The 22899-nt window shown below is 42.1% G+C and overlaps 1 protein-coding gene across 17 annotated transcripts in view; it reads right to left on the bottom strand.

Annotated features, from left to right (window-relative positions):
* LOC109904040 (LIM domain only protein 7) overlaps nucleotides 1–22899 on the bottom strand; it is a 119220-nt gene that overhangs the window by 29462 nt on the left and 66859 nt on the right. For 12 of the 17 annotated variants that reach the window (XM_031793238.1, XM_031793227.1, XM_031793307.1 and 9 more), the window contains 4 exons: nucleotides 21237–21269; nucleotides 20081–20195; nucleotides 5706–5833; nucleotides 3739–4429 (listed from right to left, as the gene is read on the bottom strand). In XM_031793238.1, coding sequence (XP_031649098.1) covers nucleotides 3739–4429; nucleotides 5706–5833; nucleotides 20081–20195; nucleotides 21237–21269 — 967 coding nt within the window. The remainder of the gene's footprint in view (nucleotides 1–3738; nucleotides 4430–5705; nucleotides 5834–20080; nucleotides 20196–21236; nucleotides 21270–22899) is intronic. The other 5 variants (XM_031793293.1, XM_031793300.1, XM_031793312.1 and 2 more) reach the window with 1 other exon arrangement.

The raw sequence follows: 22899 nt of genomic DNA, 5'->3' as shown, positions 1-22899 counted from the left end.
GGCCGTGCTGCTGCTCCAGTTTCAACTGTTCTGCCTTCTTATTATTCGAACATGCTGATCATTTATGAACATTTGAACATCTTGGCCATGTTCTGTTATAATCTCCACCCGGCACAGCCAGAAGAGGACTGGCCAACCCACATATGCTCTCTCTAATTCGCTCTTTTTTTCTCTCTCTCGGAGGACCTGAGCCCTAGGACCATGCCCCAGGACTACCTGACATGATGACTCCTTGCTGTCCCCAGTCCATCTGACCGTGCTGCTGCTCCAGTTTCAACTGTTCTGCCTTATTATTATACGACCATGCTGGTCATTTATGAACATTTGAACATCTTGGCCATGTTCTGTTATAATCTCCACCCGGCACAGCCAGAAGAGGACTGGCCACCCCACATAGCCTGGTTCCTCTCTAGGTTTCTTCCTAGGTTTTGGCCTTTCTAGGGAGTTTTTCCTAGCCACCGTGCTTCTACACCTGCATTGCTTGCTGTTTGGGGTTTTAGGCTGGGTTTCTGTACAGCACTTTGAGATATCAGCTGATGTACGAAGGGCTATATAAATACATTTGATTTGATTTGATTTGCCTTTTGGCAAACTCCAAGCAGGCTGTCACGTGCCTTTTAATGAGGAGTGGCTTCCGTCTGGCCACTCTAGTAATAAAGGCCTGATTGGTGAAGTGATGCAGAGGTGGTTGTCCTTCTGGAAGGTTCTCCCATTTCCACAGAGGAACTCAAGAGCTCTGTCAGAGTGACCATCGGGTTCATGGTCACCTCCCTGAGCAAGGCCCTTCTCCCCCAATTGCTCAGTTTGGCCGTGCGGCCAGCTCTAGGAAGAGTCTTGGTGGTCTCAAACTTCTTCCATTTAAGAATGGAAGCAGGCCACTTTGTTCTTTGGGGACCTTCAATGCCAATGTTTTGGTACCCTTTCCCGATACAATCCTGTCTCGGAGCTCTACGGACAATTCCTTCAACCTCATGGCTTGGTTTTTATTCTGACATACACTGTCAACTGTGGGACCTTATATAGACAGGTGTGCCTTTCCAAATCATGTCCAATCAATTGAATTTACATCAGGTGGACTCGAATCAAGTTGTTGAAACATCTCAAGGATGATCAATGGAAACAGGATGCACCTGAGCTCAATTTTGAGTCTCTAGCAAAGGGTCTGAATACTTAGGTAAATAAGGTATATTATTTATTTTATTTTAAAAAAAAATTGTAAACATTTCTAAAAACCAATTTTTGCTTTGTCTTTATGGGGTATTTTGTGTAGATTGATGATTAATTGTTTTTATTTAATCCAATTTAGATTAAGGCTCTAATGTAACAAAATGTGGAAAAAGTTAAGGGGTCTGCATACTGTCCGAATGCACTGTATATTTATATGGTTAAAAGGTAGCCTATTTTTACATTGTTAAATGTACTTTGTTAGTATAATTAAAAGTTGTGAACAAATAATAATCAAAGTCATAACAAGCCAACAGTAAACATGTCATCCCGCACGAATGACGCAGCGCCAATCAAGGTAGTTTTGGAAATGTCGGAGCTCTACGGCAAAATGCATCATTCACCAATGTTTCGTCAAAATCTGGCCAGTGGTGTCGGAGATATCACGTGGGTTAGTAAGAGTGATATCCCTGAGCATGTGTCATATTTCATGACTGAGTCAAACAGATCAAGAGAAATAAACATGTGCCAGTTATAATGCCACAGTGTGGTTGATAGGAATGTTCTTGTACATTCTGAGTCTTCATAGTGTTTGCAACATGTGTACCACATCTTGTCACAATACAAATATCCTTGACTAATTTATTTACATTTATGTACCAGACTACACCCAAGTGAATGTTTATTGGTCAATAGCGTTGTTGTTTTAGGTACTAGCCTGAAACATATTGCTTGAGAGACCTTTGTTCCCAGATCCCACATATCAAGTTTTGTGCAGATCGGTCATTCGGTGCCAGAGGAATAACTTTCATTCTAAATGACTTTAGGTCTAACGGGGTCAGACGCTTTGCCTTTCAAACGCTTGTTATAGCGGCACCATCTGGCCAGTCAGTGTAATTTTGAAAATGCAGGATCTCTATGGCAAGACACATAATTTCATGAAATTACACTATGAAGACTCAGAATGTACAAGAACATTCCTATCAACCACACTGTGGCATTATAACTGGCACATGTTTATTTCTCTTGATCTGATGTGTCTGAGATATCATGTGTGATGTACGTACAGAGGACACAGATCCATAGTCCCCTCACCGATTTCATCGTGAGGGACAATTATAAAATGATCAAAGTCGTGAGCCAATAGTTTTTTCATTATTACTATTGTATCAAACTCTATAGAGACTGAGAGATGTAAAGTAACTATTTGGACAACACTGTCTGGAGGTCTCTCAAGCTTAATGTACAATATACTAATACTAGTTAGAATTGTTGCTAGCTCCAATGTGTTGATGCTAAACAACTTAAAGAGATCTTGCCTGAACAAGTTCATGACACAAGTTATTCGCTGTTGGACAGATGCACGTAACATAGGATGGTATCCCACAAACTGTGGGATGCAAATACTAATGAGGAACTTCGTTCTGGTGTGCAGATTTCTTCGTCACTGATCATTTGGACAAATCACAATTTCACAGGTGTTTGCATCTTTGATGATATCTCGTTGATATCTTCGTATCTTCCATCTCCCCCTAGAACCTAATCGAGCATCTGCCTCTATGTTCTGGGTTACCGAGAATACTAACACTCAAATAATCACCCAAACTGTTTATATCAAAATGCCCTACTAATGATATTCTTCTGATGCTATACCACACGCCTTCGTAAAAGCTGTACGAATATTTTAAGATAAATGCACAACGCAGAGGATGAAAGGTAAAGAGGGAATTAACGATCAATGTTTTTCTGTAATATGGAATTGAAGATTAATGGGACAGAGACACAGGAGGAATTTCAGTCTAGGACTCATAGCTACATGTGGCAAGTTCTCGTTGGTCCGAATTGTCTATACATTAGCCCTGAAACAGGATACTTGGTATTTGGCCATTGGCACAGTTTTATTGCGAGGAATTCTAATTGGTCAACCACAGGCTAGAGTTGGGTTATAAATTCGATCCTGTCGCTTTGTTCTGAGGAGAAGATATTGAGAACAGGGAAGAATGACCATCTACTTCCCAGCATAACAACTATTATTTATTATTTTTGAATAAATATATTTTTCTCCCTTTGATTTACTTTGGGGTCTGTGTTATTGAAGAATAACATCAACTGTTAACACAGCGAAAGTGAACGTAATAGAGTGACAAGGCTGGAAACAGCAGCTTTGCTAAGTAAATGGTCACATAGTTCAAAAAAGCTTCATTCATTATTCACTGACAGATAAAACAAATAAGGCGTGTGAGCAACTACTACACTGGAAATAGACTACAATGCGACCGACACAATACAACATTCCTACAGGTCTTAGGTCCTGTTCATTATGTAACAAATAGAGGAAAATGGACTGGAACAGGTAGCGATTCTCTGGACTTGTCTATTAAGAAACATTAATTTAAATGTATTGTTCCAAAAAGGTTGCGTGCCCTAATGAACATAACCCACAGCCATTGAAGTACCTCACCCAAATCCTGCAGTCTACTAAAAGCAGTTTCTGCAGAAAGCAATCCTGAGGTAACTACACACACAGACAGAACTGGAAAGTGTGGTAATATTACTGTATACTACGGTACTCACGGTGTAGGCGGGTGGCAGTGATGCGACGCTTGTAGACTGGCTCCCGAAGGGCCTTGGCATGACGACAGAGTTGAGCCGAGCGCTGTCCGATCTCATGTAGCTCCTGGGGAGAGAGGCAGAAACCCGAGACACACCAGGAGGCATGGGCTGTGGGTCCATCACCACCGAGTTGTACTGTGGCTGTTGTATGTACAGAGAGCCACCACCAGTGGATGGGGTCACTTCTTCAGACACCTTCCCCACCCATGGGCGACTGGGCTCATGAGCTTTGGGTAGTAGGCTGGGGGTGGTGGTGGTGCTGAAGGTCTCCTCCGTCTTGGCTGCACTGGTGTACCGTGAGGCCAGGCTTGGGGCTCTCTCTGAAGGATTCGGGGCTGGAACGTAGGGGTTGTAGTTGGAGGTGCGACCCACAGTGGTAGTGATGTCGCTACCAGAACCGAAGGGACTGTCGATACTGTCACTCATGTTGCCCCTAGAAGGCGAGACAGCCCTGTTGGTTGCCGTGGTGGCAGCGCACGCCTCCTCCCTTGGGGGGAGCACGGAGGAGCTAGTGGGTCTGACGCGGTCAAGAGGGGTGTAGGGGTTGTCGAAGGTGTAGCTCCTCGGAGGGAGGGTGCGGAGGACCGGGGCGGAGTCTTCAAACACGTCCTGGTCCAGAGAGGCGAGGGAGTTGAGGCGACTGCCGATGGAGCTGTGGGGATGGAGAAGAGAGGGAGGGTGGTGAAGTAGAGAGAGAGAGGAGGGTGAGGGGAGAGAGGGATGGAAGGGAAGGGAAGTGAAAGAGAGAGGGGAAAGGGATTAAAAGGTGTTATGTAAGCGATTGAAAGAGAGAAAGACAGAGAGAGAGAGAGAGAGGAGGGCAGGGTAAAAGTAAGATAGGATGGGTGAAAGAGAGAAAGGAGCCGAGGAAAGGAGGTGAAGTGGCAAGGGAGGATGGGAAAACCAGAGGAAAAAGTGAAAGGTGGAGGGGGATAAAAGGAGAGGGCAGAATGAGAAAAGGATTGAGGAAAGGTGAAAGGGGGAGGGAAAGAGAAGTTTGAAAGAACAAAAAAAAAGAGGTGAGGTAGGATTTAAGCCACGATTAGATTACACTTTCACACAACACTTTGCAGAGAGACAATTAGTGTTCATTCATTAACACAGTCTCAGGTCACCTTCTCTCAGGGCAAACGTTTCAACTAAAGTCTGTAAAAACACAAAAGTTTGCATGGCCCTGTATTTGTGCCTGAGTTGTCATCGACCGGTGTTTGTTGGTGTAGTAAGTACTTATACAGTAACAGGACAGCTTTGAGTGACAGTGAAAACACATCTAAAAATACTGATTAGAATTCTGATGATGAAATACTTTAAAACAGGGTAAAACATATTCAACCAATAAAGGATTATACAAATGCCTTCAGAAACTATTCAGAACCCTTGACTTTTTCCACATTTTGTTACAGATTTAAAAAAATCCTCAGCAATCTACACACAAAACCCCATAATGACAAAGAATAAGGCTGTAATGCAACAAAGTGTGGGAAAAAATCAAGGGGTCTGAATACTTTCTGAAGGCACTGTATGTTTCTAATTGTCTGTACAAAAATAATGATTTATACCTTTTAGGAGTATGGCTAGCACAAATGCCCTTTGGTAACTGTATAGAATATATAGAACATAATAACTAGAACACATGTAGGATTTGTATTTGAGGATGTCTAGTCTAGCAGATACAGTACTTTCATCAATCCATCAATCATAGATTCCTTTTTTAAGTCTTACATTCAATCAGGCCATATTTCATGAGCTCATCCCCTCATGTTCATCGGGCACCAAACGGAAGAACAGGCAGGGACTACGTGGACATGTACGGATCAACTGGACATGTCCAGTAAGAAAGCCCCATTATAATTTTCCCTTGCAAATTGTTTTCCGTAGAGTGCCCAAATTAAATAATTGGCCCTGGTGTCTACCTGTCACTCTATTACCTCCAATTGGAATTCTGGAAACCGCGGCTCCCTATTCCGCTGCTCGCTGTGGTCTGCTCCCTCTCCTCTTTCTTCTTCACAATATCAGAGTTGAAGCTCTTGCGACGGTTTTTCCACTTGGTGAGGTCCTGCAGAGAAGAAACGCAAGTCAGAAACCACCTCAGAAACGTGCATCCTGGAAAAATTAATGTAACAATTAAATCCCCTAACGGATGTTGAGGGTGGCTAATGTGATAGAGAGAGAGAGACTTTCCTATTGGTGTCAGTTTAGCTCCTCCCACCCCATGTCCCATGTGTATTGGGGCCCGTGAATGACCTAAATCTATGCTAAGACACCATACTATACTGCTGGACTATGTTACAACTGATAGACATATAACACAGTAACAGGTAAGAATGAGGCCTTTAACATATTTCGTGGAATAATTACATGAACTGAGTTGGACATGGTGAAACATTGTGAATATACCTAACTTTTGCTTCCTGCACCTCTTTTTATTCTCTCTCTCTCTTTCTTTTTCTGCGCACTCTCTACCCTCTCTCTCTTTCTCTCTGTACCTTTACAAAACAGGCTCTCCTTTCACCTGTACCCACAGGCACAAACTGGGGTGGAAACAAGCACAAGGACAGGTGAAACAGATCAGGGCGTGACAGTACCGGTAACGAGTCAATATGCAGAGGTACATGTTAGTTGAGGTATTTTGTACATGTAGTTAGGGGTAATCTCATCTTATCTCTCAGGTATATGACTCTCCCTGTAATCTTACAAGTAATCTTACAAGTGATTCCTCTAATATTAATTCAACGTTTGTGTCATTGTATTCTAACCTCTACAAATCCGAACCCCCATGAGATAATACGGCTATGGACAACTTTTTTTTAGATAACTTGGATATCCCATCCATTGACAGGGACATGAGTAAAGTTCTGGACAACCCTCTGCTTCTAGATGAGATAACAAAGGGTCTGAAGTTAATGCAAAGTGGCAAGGCCCCAGACCCTGATGGCTTCCCAGTCGATTTTCTTAGTCAATTCTCTCTCCCCATCACTATTAGATATGTTCACCGACTCGTTATCACAAGGCTCTTTCCCACCGACACTAACTCAAGACTCCATCTCACTTATACTCAAAAAAGATAAAGATCTGTCAGAATGTGGTGGATATCGTCCCATTTCATTCCCCGCTCCTTTTTCCTTGGCCTTAAAATTTGCATCATTATTCAATGGAATCCACCAAGCTGGTGGTGTCACTGTATGCAGCTGATTTACTATTATACATCACTAACCATGTGAACTCTGTCAGGAAACATACTGCATGTTTTTTAAACACAATTGGATCATTCTCAGTTTAAAGCTTCACTTTAAACTGAAGCTTTTTTATGCTTAGCCTTAGCTTGACCTGTCTGCATCTGACCATCAGGGCCAGCAGCTTGGCGTCATGGTCACATTCTGCTTCCTCATCACTGTCCCCACAGCCCACTACGAGAATGTCATCTGCTATGGGTTCCACGCCACTGAGTCCCATCAACAGCTCATGCTGTTTCCGCTGATACACCTCTGGAGCCACGGAGACACCAAACGGAAGCTTCAACCACCTCTTCCTGCCCCAGGGTGTCCAAAAAGTGGCCATGTAGCTGCTGGGCTCGTCAAGCTTGCACTGCAGGAAGGCATCTCTGGCATCCACGAGCGTGAAGACTCTGGCCTTTGGGAGCATGTAAAGAACATCCTCCAATGTGGGCATAATGTAATGTGAACGTCGCAGAGCCCGGTTGAGGTATTTAGGATCAATGCATATCCGTAGCTTGTCTGGTTACTTGACGATAACCATATTACTTATCCAGTCTGTAGGCTCGGTGACGGATATGATGTGGCCATCTGCTTCGTATTTGTCAAGCTGAGCCTTCGTAGCTGCTTTCATGGCCACTGGTACATTGCGGGGTGCACACTGGACAGGCTCGATTGCTGCGTCCAACTCAAAGCGGACTTCCCCGGGAACTGACTCAACCAGTGCATTGAAGACATCATGGTACTTGCTTAGGAGTGTCTCCTTGCTCAGGGGCCCAGCCTGGACTTTGTCTATAATGTTAAGATCAGCTGGGATGGTGAAGTTAATAAGTCCAAGGCGCTCGCATGTAGAACCTGACAGTAATGGCTGTTGACTAGCCTCAACTATTTCAAACTCCAGGGTGTATTTCTGGCCACGTAAAACACACTCTGTCACAAACAAGCCTAAAGAGGTCATGAGCTGGCCTGAATACAGTTTCAGCTTGGTGCTACTCTGTGTGAGTTTGTCTCTGGGCGCGAGCCTCCTTTTGTCTTTAAGGCTCATAACATTGCATGTGGCCCCTGAATCTAGCTGGCATTGCTGTGGTTTATTATTAAGTAGCAGAGTGACAAACCACTTTTGTCCTTTTGCCCTCACTGCCCCTATGCACTCGCTAGCATGTACATCCTCTGTGCTGCCGTTCCCTTCATCTGTGTTTGTTTCCATGGAGTGCACTTTACCCTCCTTTCTCTTGCTTTTCATGCAGACCCTTGCGAAGTGATTAGCTGTACCACAGGATTTGCATATTTTTCCATAGGCTGGGCAGTGTTCTTTTCCTAGTCCATGAGAAATGCCACAATATCGGCATGTATTGGGGTTGTCTACTGCAGAGTTGGCTGTTGTATTAGCATTAGCTGTGGCAAAGGGGAATTTCTTTACTGGCTGCCTGAATGTAGCATTGACATTGTCCATATGTTGCCTTTCTAGCTCCATGGACCTTATCCGTATATCAGTAAGCTCTGCTGCACGGCATGTCTCCACTGCCAAGACCAGCGTCAGGTCACGTTCTCTCAGCAAACGTCTGCGGGTGCCCTCATCAGTTATGCCAAGCACAATCGTATCTCTGATCAGTTCATCTCTTAAAGCACCATAGTCACATGTAGCTGCCTTTTCCCTTAACCTAGTGACAAAGCTGTCAATGGACTCCCCGTCCTCCTGTTTGCAACGACCGAAAACATAACGCTCGTAGATAACGTTCTTTGCTGGCGTAAAGTAATGTTCAAGAGCATCAAGAATAGCTATAGCGTTACATTGCTGAGCTGCTGTTAGGTTCAGGTTGTGTTTGTATACGTGTCGGCATTCAGTTCCCATTATAGTCCTCAAAGTGGCAGCCACTACCTCATCTTCCTTTTCCAGAAGTCCCGTTGCTAGCGCATAGTCCTCCCATTCACCTCTAAACGTATCCCAGTTCATGCTCCAATCCCCGCTGAGCTTCATAACGGCGGGAGGGGGAATGTTCGCTGCAATGTCTAACCGGTGCTAACAACACTGAAGCTAACTACCAAACTCACTCTAGCTAAGGCCAATTCCGGGCGAAATTTTACACAAATAAGCATTTGTTTGTAAACCAGAGTAGGTGACTCTAATTTGCGGAAAGCATGGTTAGTTATCCCGCTTCTGACACCATGTTTGAATGTTAAATGACGAGACAGAGGCATTGATGCGAGTAACTAGTCTTGTTCAGTACATCACAACACATCCGGGTATCTCAAGCACCCCGGTAAAACACAAGAGTTGCAGTAATGAACATCTACCAACAGATGGCAGCACTGTGCCATCTTACACCCATAACAACCATGGCAGCCGTGACAGAGGGGGAAGCGTCCATCCATGTATACGGGTAAGATAGTCTAGCTAGCTAATATTATTCATATCTCAGAGACATTTGCATTGCTAGTTATAGTCTAATGTTACAGTAGCTAGCTAACATTGAACCTGGTTGGTTAGCTACCTGCAGATTCATGCAGGGTAGGAACGTTATTAATATTTTGTTTAGCTCGCTAGCTAGCTACATATCTAAACAAAAGACTCCACTATGCAAGAAACCATTTCAATAGAATGTTCTTGATGTTACTGTGACAACTGTCGATATACGTAGCTGGTAAATTCTCTCTGGCTATCTACTCCAATTTCCGAGCACTCGTCTGAGTGTGCCAGAGCGCTGAAAAACGGACAAATTTGTGAATCCTCAACACCCATGGAATGCAGCCGGTGTCAGTAAACGTTGGCAAAAAGCATGATCAAATTGTTGCCAGCAGCACAGTTTCAGTCACCAACACTCGAGATAACATAAAAACAGCCTAACCAGCTCTGCTAGGATGAGTCAAATGGTCAGAGTGCGCTGTTCCCTCATTTTTGTATGGAAGTAGCTAGCAAGCTAAGTTAAGACCTCTAGTCATTATTGAAAGAGATTGTGATATCTCACATCTCAAAATAGGGCTACTTAACATTAGATCCCTCACTTCCAAGGCAGTTATAGTCAATTAACTGATCATAATATTGATGTGATTGGCCTGACTGAAACATGGATTAAGACCTGATGAATTTAATGTGTTAAATGAGGCCTCTCCTCCTGGTTACACTACTGAACATATCCCCCACGTATCCTGCAAAGGTGGAGGTGATGCTAACATTTTCAATAGCAAAATTATATTTACAAAAGAAATTACTGCGTTAGGTAGGAGCACACACTTGGCATTCTCTCAAGAAACATGAACATTAGACTGGTGGAAATCTGTCCTTTGGTCTGATTAGTCCAAATTTGAGATTTTTGGTTCCAACCACTGTGTCTTTGTGAGATGCAGAGTAGGTGAACGGATGATCTCCGCATGTGTGTTTCCCACCGTTAAACAATGGAGGAGGAGGTGTGATGGCGTGGAGGTGCTTTGCTGGTGACACTGTCTGTGATTTATATAGAATTCAAGTTACACTTAACCAGCATGGCTACCACAGCATTCTGCAGTGATACGCCATCCGATCTGATTTGGGCTTAGTGGGACTATCATTTGTTTTTCAACAGGCCAATGACCCAACACACCTCCAGGCTGTGTAAGGGCTATTTTACCAAGAAGGAGAGTGATGGGGTGTTGCATCAGATGACCTGGCCTCCACAATCACCCAACCTCAACCCAATTGAGATGGTTTGGTATGAGTTGGACCGCAGAGTGAAGGAAAAGCAGTCAACAAGTGCTCAGCATGTATGGGAACTCCTTCAAGACTGCTCGAAAAGCACTCCAGGTGAAGCTTGTTGAGAGAATGCCAAGAGTGTGCAAAGCTGTCATCAAGGAAAAGTGGGGCTACATTGAAGAATCTCAAATATAAAAGATATTTTGATTTGTTTTAACACCTTTTTTTGGTTACTATAGTTGAAGTTGGAAGTTTGTATACACCTTAGCCAAATACATTTAATCTCAGATTTTCTAAATTCCTGACATTTAATTCTAGTGGAAATTCCCTGTTTTAGGTTAGTCAGGATCACCACTTTATTTTAAGAATGTGAAATGTCAGAATAACAGTAGAGATAATAATTTATTTCAGCTTTTATTTCTTTCATCCATTCCCAGTGGGTCAGAAGTTAACATACAGTCAATTCGTATTTGGTATTATTGCCTTTAAATTGTCAAATGTTTCAGGTAGCCTTCCACAAGCTTCCCACCATAAGGTGGGTTAAACATTGGCCCATTCCTCCTGACAGAGCCGATGTAACTGAGTCAGGTTTGTAGGCCTCCTTGCTCGCACATACTTTTTCAGTTCTGCCCATACATTTTCCATAGCATGGGGTCAGGGCTTTGTGATGGCCTATCCAATACCTTGACTTTGTTGTCCTTAAGCCATTTTCCACAACTTTGGAAGTATGCTTGGGGTCATTGTCCATTTGGAAGACCCGTTTGCGACCAAGATGTCTTGAAATGTTGCTCCAACATATCTACATCATTTTTCTACCTCAAGATGCCATCTATTGTGTGAATTGCACCAGTCCCTCCTGCAGCAAAGCACCCCCACAACATGATGCTGCCACCCCCATGCTTCACGGTTGGGATGGTGTTCTTCGGCTTGCAAGCCTCCCCGTTTTTCCTCCTAACGTAACGATGGTCATTATGGCCAAACAGTTCTATTTTGGTTTCATCAGACGAGAGGACATTTCTCCAAAAATGTACGATCTTTGTCCCCATGTGCAGTTACAAACCGTAGTCTGGCTTTTTTATGGTGGTTTTGGAGCAGTGGCTTGTTCCATGTTGAGCGGCCTTTCAGGCTATGTTGATATAGGACTCGTTTTACTGTGGATATAGATACTTTTGTACCTGTTTCCTCCAGAATCTTCACAAGGTCCTTTGCTGTTGTTCTGGGATTGATTAGCACTTTTCGCAACAAACTCTAGGAGACAGAACGGGTCTCCTTCCTGAGCGGTATGATGGCTGAGTGGTCCCATGGTGTTTATACTTGCGTACTATTGTTTGTACAGATGAATGTGGTACCTTCAGGCATTTGGAAATTGCTCGAAAGGACGAACCAGACTTGTGAAGGTCTACAATTATTTTTCTGAGGTCTTGGCTGATTTCTTTAGATTTTCCCATGATGTCAAGCAAAGGTGCACTGAGTTTGAAGGTAGGCCTTGAAATACATCTACAGGTACACCTCCAATTGACTCAAATTATGTAAATTAGCCTATCAGAAGCTTCTAAAGCCATGACATCATTTTCTGGAATTTTCCAAGCTGTTTAAAGGCACAGTCAACTTAGTGTATGTAAACTTCTGACCCACTGGAATTGTGATACAGTGAATTAAAAGTGAAATAATCTGTCTGTAAACAATTGTTGGAAAAATTATGTCCTAACCGACTTGCCAAAACTATAGTTTAACAAGAAATGTGTGGAGTGGTTGAAAAACAAGTTTTAACTCCAACATAAGTGTATGTAAACTTCCGACTTCAACTGTACATGGTTCCATGTGTTATTTCATTGTGATGTCTTCACTATTAATCCAACAATGTAAAAAATTGTAGAAATAAAGAAAACCCCTTGAATGAGTAGGTGTGTCCAAACTTTTGACTGGTACAGTATATGTGTGTATGTATGTCTGTAGTATGTACTCCTACATCGCTGTCGTCGGTTGCTACAGACCACCCTCGAACTAAACTCTCCTTCTAATGTCCTGCAACAAGCTAAATGAATTCACATTAATTTAGGAGATTTGTACTGCGACATGCTTACATCTGTATCGGACTCTTTGAAAGGACTGTGTGACTCTCTGAATCTCGCTCAATTAATTAATGCGCCTACAAGGCCGAAGCCCAGAGCACCTAACAAATCAACTCTATTGGACATTATTCTAACGAATACCCCTCACAAATACACATCGACTGGGATATTTTGTAATGATGTCAGTGATCACTGTGCAATTGCTTGTGTTAGAAATACAAAAATGACCAAAGCCAAACACCCATTATATTTTTAAAATACATTTCAGACAGCATTCTTACATGATCTGTACCATAATATTGACAGAGTAAGTATGATTCCCGATGTTGACACTGCCTGGGAATATGTTTATATGAAATTTGAGTAGGTGTGGGGCATGCCCCTGTGAAGAAATTTAGAATCAGTGGAAGGGACAATCCCTGGTTTTCAGATAACTTGGCAGAATTATTAGAAAGATAAATATATCTTGGCCTCAAGCTAGACATACAAATGGGCCTCCTTAGAGTGCTAAGAAACAAATGCACAGGTTTGATCAGGAAGTCCAAATCAGATTACGATTTCAATGCAGTCATAGAGAACCTAAACAACCCTACCATGTTCAGGAAGCTAATCAAATCAGTGTCAGGTTCTAATGTATCCTCTGGCCTTCCTGACCATTTAATGATGGATTCTAATGAAGTGAAAGATAAAGCTCATATTGTAGGGGGATTTAACAAGCACTTCATATCTGTTCAGTTTTTAATAATGGTGGGGCCCAGGCCTATAGTCCCTCGTGAACCATTTTAACTTTGAGCCTGTTTCTTATACTGAGATCTATAAAGCACTAAAAGGCAATGGACACTAAAAGGTCTGCAGGTACAGACAACCGGGACCCCTACAGTGGTTCCTCCTTTAAAAGTTGCATCACACTGAGGCACACCCTGCGTGCTGCTGCAGCATTCTGTGGCACGCCATTTAATTCTCAGCCATTTCTTCTGTTACTGCAAGTTATTGCTAGTTTGACCACCCCTCTGGCATCTTTGAGAAGCATTTGATAGTATTCCATATTGGCATTACCAGAGAATGTAAAACCTTTTTTGTAATAACATAGTATATGGGATTGAGTTTAAGAAATTTGGCTTGATTAATTTGATTAATATTATGGTGTTTCCATTCAGAGAAAAATTGTCAGTTTGTAAATTCAGACCGTTTCACTGTCGGAGCGTAGTAGGGTTGATTTGAGCGTTCTTGCCTTAGAATGGCAGTCAAGCACCCAAGCTGACGTTGGCTAGCTACTTCTAGACCTCTAGCTCCTTGTACCAAATGGTAGATGGACATCACTTTACACGTGCAAAAAGATTTCAATGTGTTCATTGACAAAGCCCTTTCGGGTAAACTCCCTCTTTACCTCTGTAGTCTGGTCTCCTTCACCACCAGCAGTTACCATACCCAGTCTGCTAGGTGGTTGCTACTTAAAGTCCCCGGGATATTCACAGTATTAGGCAAGACTTCCTTCTCTTCTTGTGCACCAGAGGCATGGAATAGTCTGGAATCCATGCTTGATCTAGATATGTTAGTGTCACTGAATGCATTTAAAATATTGATGGGGAGACTCTGTTACAGAGGAGTGTAAATGCTTTTTCTAGGCTGGATCATGTTGTGTTGTATTGTATATTTTAATTACAGTGGGGTAAAAACGTATTTAGTCAGTCACCAATTGTGCAAGTTCTCCCACTTAAAAAGATGAGCGAGGCCTGTAATTTTCATCATAGGTACACTTCAACTATGACAGACAAAAAAAAAAAAAATCCAGAAAATTACATTGTAGGATTTTTAATGAATTTATTTGCAAATTATGGTGGAAATAAGTATTTGGTCACCTACAAACAAGCGAGATTTCTGGCTCTCACAGACCTGTAACTTCTTCTTTAAGAGGCTCCTCTGTCCTCCACTCGTTACCTGTATTAATGGCACCTGTTTGAACTTGTTACCAGTATAAAAGACACCTGTCCACAACCTCAAACAGTCACACTCCAAACTCCACTATGGCCAAGACCAAAGAGCTGTCAAAGGACACCAGAAAAAAATTGTAGACCTGCACCAGGCTGGGAAGACTGAATCTGCAATAGGTAAGCAGCTTGGTTTGAAGAAATCAACTGTGGGAGCAATTATTAGGAAATGGAAGACATACAAGACCACTGATAATCTCCCCCGATCTGTGGCTCCACGCAAGATCTCACCCCGTGGGATCAAAATGATCACAAGAACGGTGAGCAAAAATCCCAGAACCACACGGCGGGACCTAGTGAATGACCTGCAGAGAGCTGGGACCAAAGTAACAACGCCTACCATCAGTAACACACTACGCCGCCAGGGACTCAAATCCTGCAGTGCCAGACTTGTCCCCCTGCCTTAGCCAGTACATGTCCAGGCCCGTCTGAAGTTTGCTAGAGAGCATTTGGATGATCCAGAAGAAGATTGGGAGAATGTCATATGGTCAGATGAAACCAAAATATAATTTTTGGGTAAAAACTCAACTCGTCATGTTTGGAGGACAAAGAATGCTGAGTTGCATCCAAAGTACACCATACCTACTGTGAAGCATGGGGGTGGAAACATCATGCTTTGGGGCTGTTTCTGCCCAGGGTTCCAGGACGACTCATCCATGTAAAGGAAAGAATGAATGGGGCCATGTATCGTGAGATTTTGAGTGAAAACCTCCTTCCATCAGCAAGGGCATTGAAGATGAAACGTGGCTTGGTCTTTCAGCATGACAATGATCCCAAACACACCGCCCGGGCAACGAAGAAGTGGCTTCGTAAGAAGCATTTCAAGGTCCTGAAGTGGCCTAGCCAGTCTCCAGATCTCAACCCCATAGAAAATCTTTGGAGGGAGTTGAAAGTCCGTGTTGCCCAGCAACAGCCCCGAAACATCACTGCTCTAGAGGAGATCTGCATGGAGGAATGGGCCAAAATACCAGCAACAGTGTGTGAAAACCTTGTGAAGACTTACAGAAAACGTTTGACCTCTGTCATTGCCAACAAAGGGTATATAATAAAGTATTGAGATAAACTTTCGTTATTGACCAAATACTTATTTTCCACCATAATTTGCAAATAAATTCAATAAAAATCCTACAATGTGATTTTCTGGATTTTTTCCCCCTCATTTTGTCTGTCATAGTTGAAGTGTATGATGAAAATTACAGGCCTCTCTCATTTTTTTAAGTGGGAGAACTTGCACAATTGGTGGCTGCCCCACTGTATGTAATATATTGATTGTTGCTGCTGCCTTGGCCAGGTCTCCCTTGAAAAAGAGACTCTGGGTCTCAATGGTCTTTTCCTGGTTAAATAAAGGTTAAATAAATAAAATGTATGTGTACATACTGTATATTTATATATTATTATTTCCAATTGTATGTTTTAATTTATTTTTGTATGTATGCTGCTTTTGTTGTTAAGGGGAGGGAGGTGTTTCAATAAGTATAGCTATTCCCAAACTGGGGAAGGGGTACGCGCAATGCCATTGGGGGTACGCCAAAAAGAATGTGATTCACATTTAAAACATTTTTTAAACAAAAACATTTCTTCACACTTTCAAACAGTCCATTTATATTTTCCAAAGGGGCTATACATTTGGGTGAGGTTTTTTCTCACCTGAGCAGCCTCGTTTCACTGCCAAAAATAAAATGAAGCCATCTAGTGTTCAGCAAAATAACAACACAGGGTCAAATACAGCTAGTCTAGTCAAGTAATTAACATCCAATCACATTAACCATTACTCTCTCACGGGAATTCCACTAACGGTCACATGTAGCCAAACGTAGCTGCTGCTCATTCCGTTTGCTCGAAAATGGATCAATGGTTCAAAAAAGTAAGATCTGCGTCCATAGAGACACATACCAGCTCTGCTGGTAGTACTGCTACTACCAGCAGTACTACACTTGCACCTGTCAACGACACAAGTTGTTCTGCTTCCACGACCACATCCAATGCTAGCATCAGTAATTCTACATTTGTTGTTAGCCCAGCTAGCATGGCCCTGTCAGTTGTGAATTTGATGCAGCTCAAGAGCTACTGCTCCGTTACCCGGGAAAGCCCCCGAACAACAGACAGGGTCGTTGGACCATTGAAGTGGCGCAAAAATGATGACTACTACATTGATTTGGGGTTCACTTATATTGGGAGTCGTGCCTTTGCTCAGCCACAGTGTGTTATTTGTGCAAAAGTACTATCTCACAACTCGATGAAACCACTCATAGAAACAAAACATGCCAATTTGAAAAGTCAGCCACTTGAGTTTTTTGAGCGAGAAGACGACGACGACTTTTGAGTAGTAAGACATATTTAAAAGCAACAGATACCATCAATAAGAATGGACTAGAAGTGTCTTATATCGTGAGCTACCGAGTGGGTAGGACAGGCAAGCCCCATACTATTGTGGAGGTCTTAATTATTTCTGCTAGCGCAGATATGGCTGGGACAATGCTGGGGGAAAAGGCCAAAAAAACTGTACAGACAATGCCTTCATCAAACACTTTTTCATAGCCTTTTGTTAATCCACCTGTTGTCTCAGATTTTGAAATTATGCTTTACAGCGAAAGCAATCCAAGCGTTTGTGTAAGTTTATCGATAGCATAACATAACATTATGTACACTAAGCATTAAGTAGCTAAGTCACGAAAATCAGAAAAGCAATCAAAAAAATAGTTTACCTTTGATGATCTTCGGATGTTTTCACTCACGAGACTCCCAGTTACACAACAAATGTTCCTTTTGTTCCATAAAGATTATTTTTATACCCAAAATACCTCCGTTTGTTTGTCGAGTTATGTTCAGCAATCCACAGGAAAGAGCGGTCACGACAATGCAGATGTATATTCCAAATAATATCCATAATGTCCACAGAAACATCAATCCTCCAGTTGTTTTTAAAATATATATTCGATAATATATCAACCGAGTGTGTAGCTTTTTCAATAACAGCGGGAGAAACAATGGCCGCTTTACTCAGTTGCGCAAAACTCACTCTGAGAGCCCCCACCTATCCACTTACGCAATGTGATCCTTCACACTCATTTTTTCAAAATAAAAGCGTGAAACTATGTCTAAAGACTGTTGATACCTTAGGGAAGCCATAGAAAAATGAATCTGGTTGATATCCCTTTCAATGGAGGATAGGCATGCATAGGAACACAGAGGTTTCGAAATAAGAGGCATTTCCTGATTGGATTTTCCTCAGGCTTTCGCCTGAAATATGTTCTGTTATACTCACAGACAATATTTTTACAGTTTTGGAAACTTTATAGTGTTTTCTATCCTAATCTGACAATTATATGCATATTCTAGGGCTGAGAAATTTCAAATGGGTACGTTTTCTTGCCAAAAATGAAAATACCGCCCCTACACGCAAAAGGTTAATCCACCTGTCGTGTCAGATTTTGAAAATATGCTTTACAGCGAAAGCAATCCAAGCGTTTGTGTAAGTTTATCGATCACTAGACAAAACATTATGAACACCTAGCATTAAAGTAGCTTGGTCACGAAAATCAGAAAAGCAATCAAATTAATCGCTTACCTTTGATGATCTTCAGATGTTTTCACTCACGAGACTCCCAGTTATACAATAAATGTTCCTTTTGTTCCATAAAGATTATTTTTATATCCAAAATACCTCCGTTGGCGCGTTATGTTCAGAAATCCACAGGCTCGAGCGGTCATGACAACGCAGACAAAAATTCCAAATAGTATCCGTAATGTCCACAGAAACACGTGAAAATGTTTTTTTATAATCAATCCTCAGGTTGTTTTTAAAATAATAAATCGATAATATATCAACCGGCACTGTCTTTTTCAGTAGGAGAGGGAGAGACGATGGCTGCCCAAGCTCTGTAGCGCAAGCAAAACTCATGCGCACACCTGACGCGATGTTATCTTTCTCGCTCATTTTTCAAAATAAAAGCCTGAAACTATGTCTAAAGACTGTTGACACCTTGAGGAAGCGATAGGAAAAGGAATCTGGTTGATATCCCTTTAAATGGAGTGAAGGCAGGCTATGGAACATGGAGCTTTCCAAATAGAAGCCACTTCCTGGTTTGATTTTCCTCAGGTTTTCGCATGCAATATCAGTTCTGTTATACTCACAGACAATATTTTGACAGTTTTGGAAACTTTATAGTGTTTTCTATCCTAATCTGTCAATTATCTGGATAGTCTAGCATATGGGCCTGAGAAATAGGCCGCTTACTTTGGGAACATTATTTTTCCAAACATAAAAATAGTGCCCCCTAGCTGAAAGAGGTTAACAAGGACAACACACAGGTCTTTCCATCATTATAAAATGTTTTGTGTGCAAATGAACTCAAGCTTACTGGACAATGTCAAATGTCATATAGCGAAGCACCTGAGTGATTTGGGTGCGCAATTACGCAGGTACTTTCCCGAAATGAATTACACAAACAACTGGATTCGTTATCGCTTTCTTGCCCTGCCTCCAGTCCACTTACCGATATCTGAACAAGAGAGCCTCATCGAAACTGTGAACGTTTAATTTAATCAGAAGAGTATCCTGCCTTGGCAAATCGAGCTGTTAAAAGACACTGATGCCCTTTGCAACCACGTACCTATGTGAGAGTGAATTCTCGGCCCTCACTAGCATGAAACCTAAATACAGGCACAGAATGTGTTTGTATTTTTTATTTTTTATGTATCATATAGTGTGTATGTGGCAGGCTTACAATGATGGCAAAAAACAACATTTGAGAGTGCGCTGACCCTGGTGCTAGAGGGTTACGTAGCTGGAGGTTAAATGTTTGAAGGTGTACGGGACTATAAACAGTTTGGGAACCACTGGTATAGGGAGATAAAAGGATGTATGTGTTCAATTTGTAATTCTTTATATGTACAATAAAAATATACATGTATACTTTTTTTAATCAATCTCTCATGTCATGATTATTACGTTAATGTAGCCCTCATGAGGGTGGGTTCAAGTCTAGTGTAATAACAGCCCTTTGGGTTGAATGTGTGCGACCCCTGGTAAGTTGGGGACCGCTAGTGTTGAACGGATATGTGGGGCAGGCAGGGTTTATTGCCACCAAACCAAACCTAACCAAAGGACTGACACAGGGTGAGAATACCAGGGGTATTAGAAAAATAGAAAAATGTTTTGCAATACAAACTACAGTTTCTATTGGACAAATTCAGGTAGGTCCTTACCAGTTTCGTCCTGTTTGCTTCCATTTGGTTCTTAGTGAATACACCCTAAGACTACCTAATCCAATAACAAACACTCATTTTCATTTAGCGTTTCTAAATATTTTGTCACACTGAACACAGCCCACGTGTGTGGTCGTCGCCAGTTCACATACTCACATCCTGCCACTGGTCTTCATTCTCCTTGACCTGCTCTCTGATCTTCTGAAGCTCCTCGTAGCGCACCTGCTTCAGGGCCTCCTGGTCCACCACAAGGTCTGTCATTGATTTGCTCCTACACACCACCAGAGAAGAGGAAGACGGCTTAAAGACGGGGTTGAGATCATTGTCAACTCAGTTACAGGCATTGGACTATCAGTTAGGAGCATAAACCTACAGTACACAAGACGGTATTTACAAGACGGTCATAAAGTAGGCTACAGATGTATGTATCAAAAGACACTCCAAATCCACTATAATCACAGATGCGACACATATGCTAATCATAAATGCACTCAAAATGTGGAGCAAAAGTGCTTGTTAAAGTAAATCTCAATTAAATAAACTGAAACATATTTTTACACATTAGTTTATTGTAAGAACACAGAAAACAAAAACAAGATTCAACATTCATTGAAGATGAAACAATAATTTTCATCTACATTACACCATTAAGACTAAAAGGTAGTACAAACAAAACATGTTCCCCATTTTTCAAATTTCTTAGTTAGGTATTAGTAAGCAAACAAAATAAGCAACAGTTGAGTCACGCTAAACACAAGCTTGATGCGGTTTTAGCCTAATAGGTTAGACAAACCATGCAGTATATCTCAGCCATCCCATTCTGCAAAATACGCTTGTTTACTCAAAGCTTTCAAAGTTGTCTATGGCCAAAAACATTCACTGCATTTGACTTACCTGTAAACTTCTGAATCAACGTCTGTAACTTCTGTTACACAAAACCAACCATCACGGTAGCCTACAACCTGTGCTTCAAACATTTTCTAACTCTCAGCTGTACATAATATACAGTATGTTTAGTTGGATGACCCAGCATATTGATATCGTGTGTACAATCCCCTCACTCCACTTTGTTGCCTTATCAAACGCTGTGTCCCACCCCCCTTGGTTTGGCCCTGCGCCATTCAATCCCCAACAATGTGTCAGTGTCATCGTATAGCAGTCAGTCAGCGAGTGAGGGAACTAGTAAATGAGCAGCAACACAAAGGCAAAAGGAGGAAGGAGGCAGGAAGTGCTCTGTGATTGCATTGTGGGGGGAGGCCGTGGAGAGAACACGACCATGCCACATTCCTGGGAACCAACATAATCAACTCACCCATCGCTAGCAACGTCATACTTTTGGAGCAGTCTAGGAGAACCAGAAAAGAGAACCACACAGACAAAAAAGTCACATTTGGGCCAGAATTTATTTTCCTACTCTGGGAATAAGTATAGGTGAAGTGATCCCTAACCAGTGTCTGGAGTTTTTCTCTCCCTCTAATGGCTAAATTCAGGATTGGGTATCTAATCCTAGACCTGTGGTAAGGGAATGCTACCTCCAGCCTCTGTCTTCAAGATTCATATAGTAGGGGGAAAAGGAAGGGGAAAAGGTCAAGTGCATGGATGGACACATAATGGTTCATTGCAATGCATAGTCAAGTGCCACTCCACTTCAGCTTCCTCCTCCTGGGGTTTCACTGTCCTTTTCATTGAAGGTGGGTGTGTATCACAGCTAGAGTAACACCTTCCTTTCATCTCTTTGAGACCACAGCTAGGGTGATGTCACTGGAAACTCTACAGGAGTTTTCCATGTGTGAGGGAAATACATCCAGATGCTTCAGACCCATGTTCGAATGGCCTGTCTTGTGAGTGTGCCACACAGAGAAATAGAAAGAGTGTGAGTGTGATTGTGAATTTGTGAGAGGGAAAGTGTGTATGCTTCATATGTACACTCACCTCCATATGTATTTGGACAGTGAAGCTACAAGTGAACTTAGTCCAAATACTTAGGACCTCATCACATGGGGGGGGGGGGGGGGGGGGGGCTAGTAACATGAAGTGCTTTCATTTGTAATTGGTATGAAAATACCCTCAAATAAAAGGTGGCATTCTGTACTGTCACCTAAAATGAAAGACATGATCTCAAATCTAAAATTATGGAGTATAGAGCCAAGTTAAAAAAATGTATCTTGACTGTCCAAACACATATGGAGGGGAGTGATGTCAGTGTGTGTGTAAACTGTGTATGTGTTTTCACGTTGCCAAGAGTGGCAGGTAACAGCTTTCATCCCCTCACACGACGATGGGGAATTTCAGTCTAGGTTTTCATGTCTGTCTTCGTTATTAAAAAACGTATGCTCATCTACCTCTGCTGTGCAGACTTGATTTGAAATACTATTAGAAATGTCTCAAATACTTTGAGAGTTTACTTCAGCCTGACTGCCAGTGCCTGGAGTGCCATGTGAGTGGGGTTTGCACTTTTGAGAATTCTTTATTGAATCCATTGCGCCAGGCAAGCTCAATTGACCACAGCTAAAGTATTTTAAATGATTTCAAATAGTATTTCGAACCCAGGTTTGATGCAGTGTCTAGGGGTAAGTATGGGGTTCATCTCAGAAACCCCAAACAAAAATATTGCATAATTGCTTAAGATGCTTGATTAGGTTCAGGATGGAGATAATATACTGTATTTTATGAGAAAAGATACTAACAAAACTAGCGAAGTCTCCACCCCCCTAAACGGAAACTCTCAGCCAAAGCATGGGCCATGTTACGAGGGTCTGTCCATGAGAGTGAGTGTGGGGTCAATAGCTTGAGTTATTTATAGATCTTACTCATGTTCAAATCCCTTTTCATACCACTGCGCTCATACTGCTCCCCCAATTCAGTGTGAAGTCCTCTGATGTTGAGAGACACTGTGTTATTCCAAGGCAAATAGAGGTGCTAGGGTGATATCATGCTTCGCCATTTGTGAACCACCTCCGATTAATTCCATGACA

The sequence above is a fragment of the Oncorhynchus kisutch genome, linkage group LG2 (genome assembly GCF_002021735.2).
Source record: "Oncorhynchus kisutch isolate 150728-3 linkage group LG2, Okis_V2, whole genome shotgun sequence".
In the NCBI taxonomy this organism is placed as follows: domain Eukaryota; kingdom Metazoa; phylum Chordata; class Actinopteri; order Salmoniformes; family Salmonidae; genus Oncorhynchus; species Oncorhynchus kisutch.
Note: the sequence above shows the minus strand (reverse complement) of the source record. Positions and strands in the feature narration are given on the sequence as shown.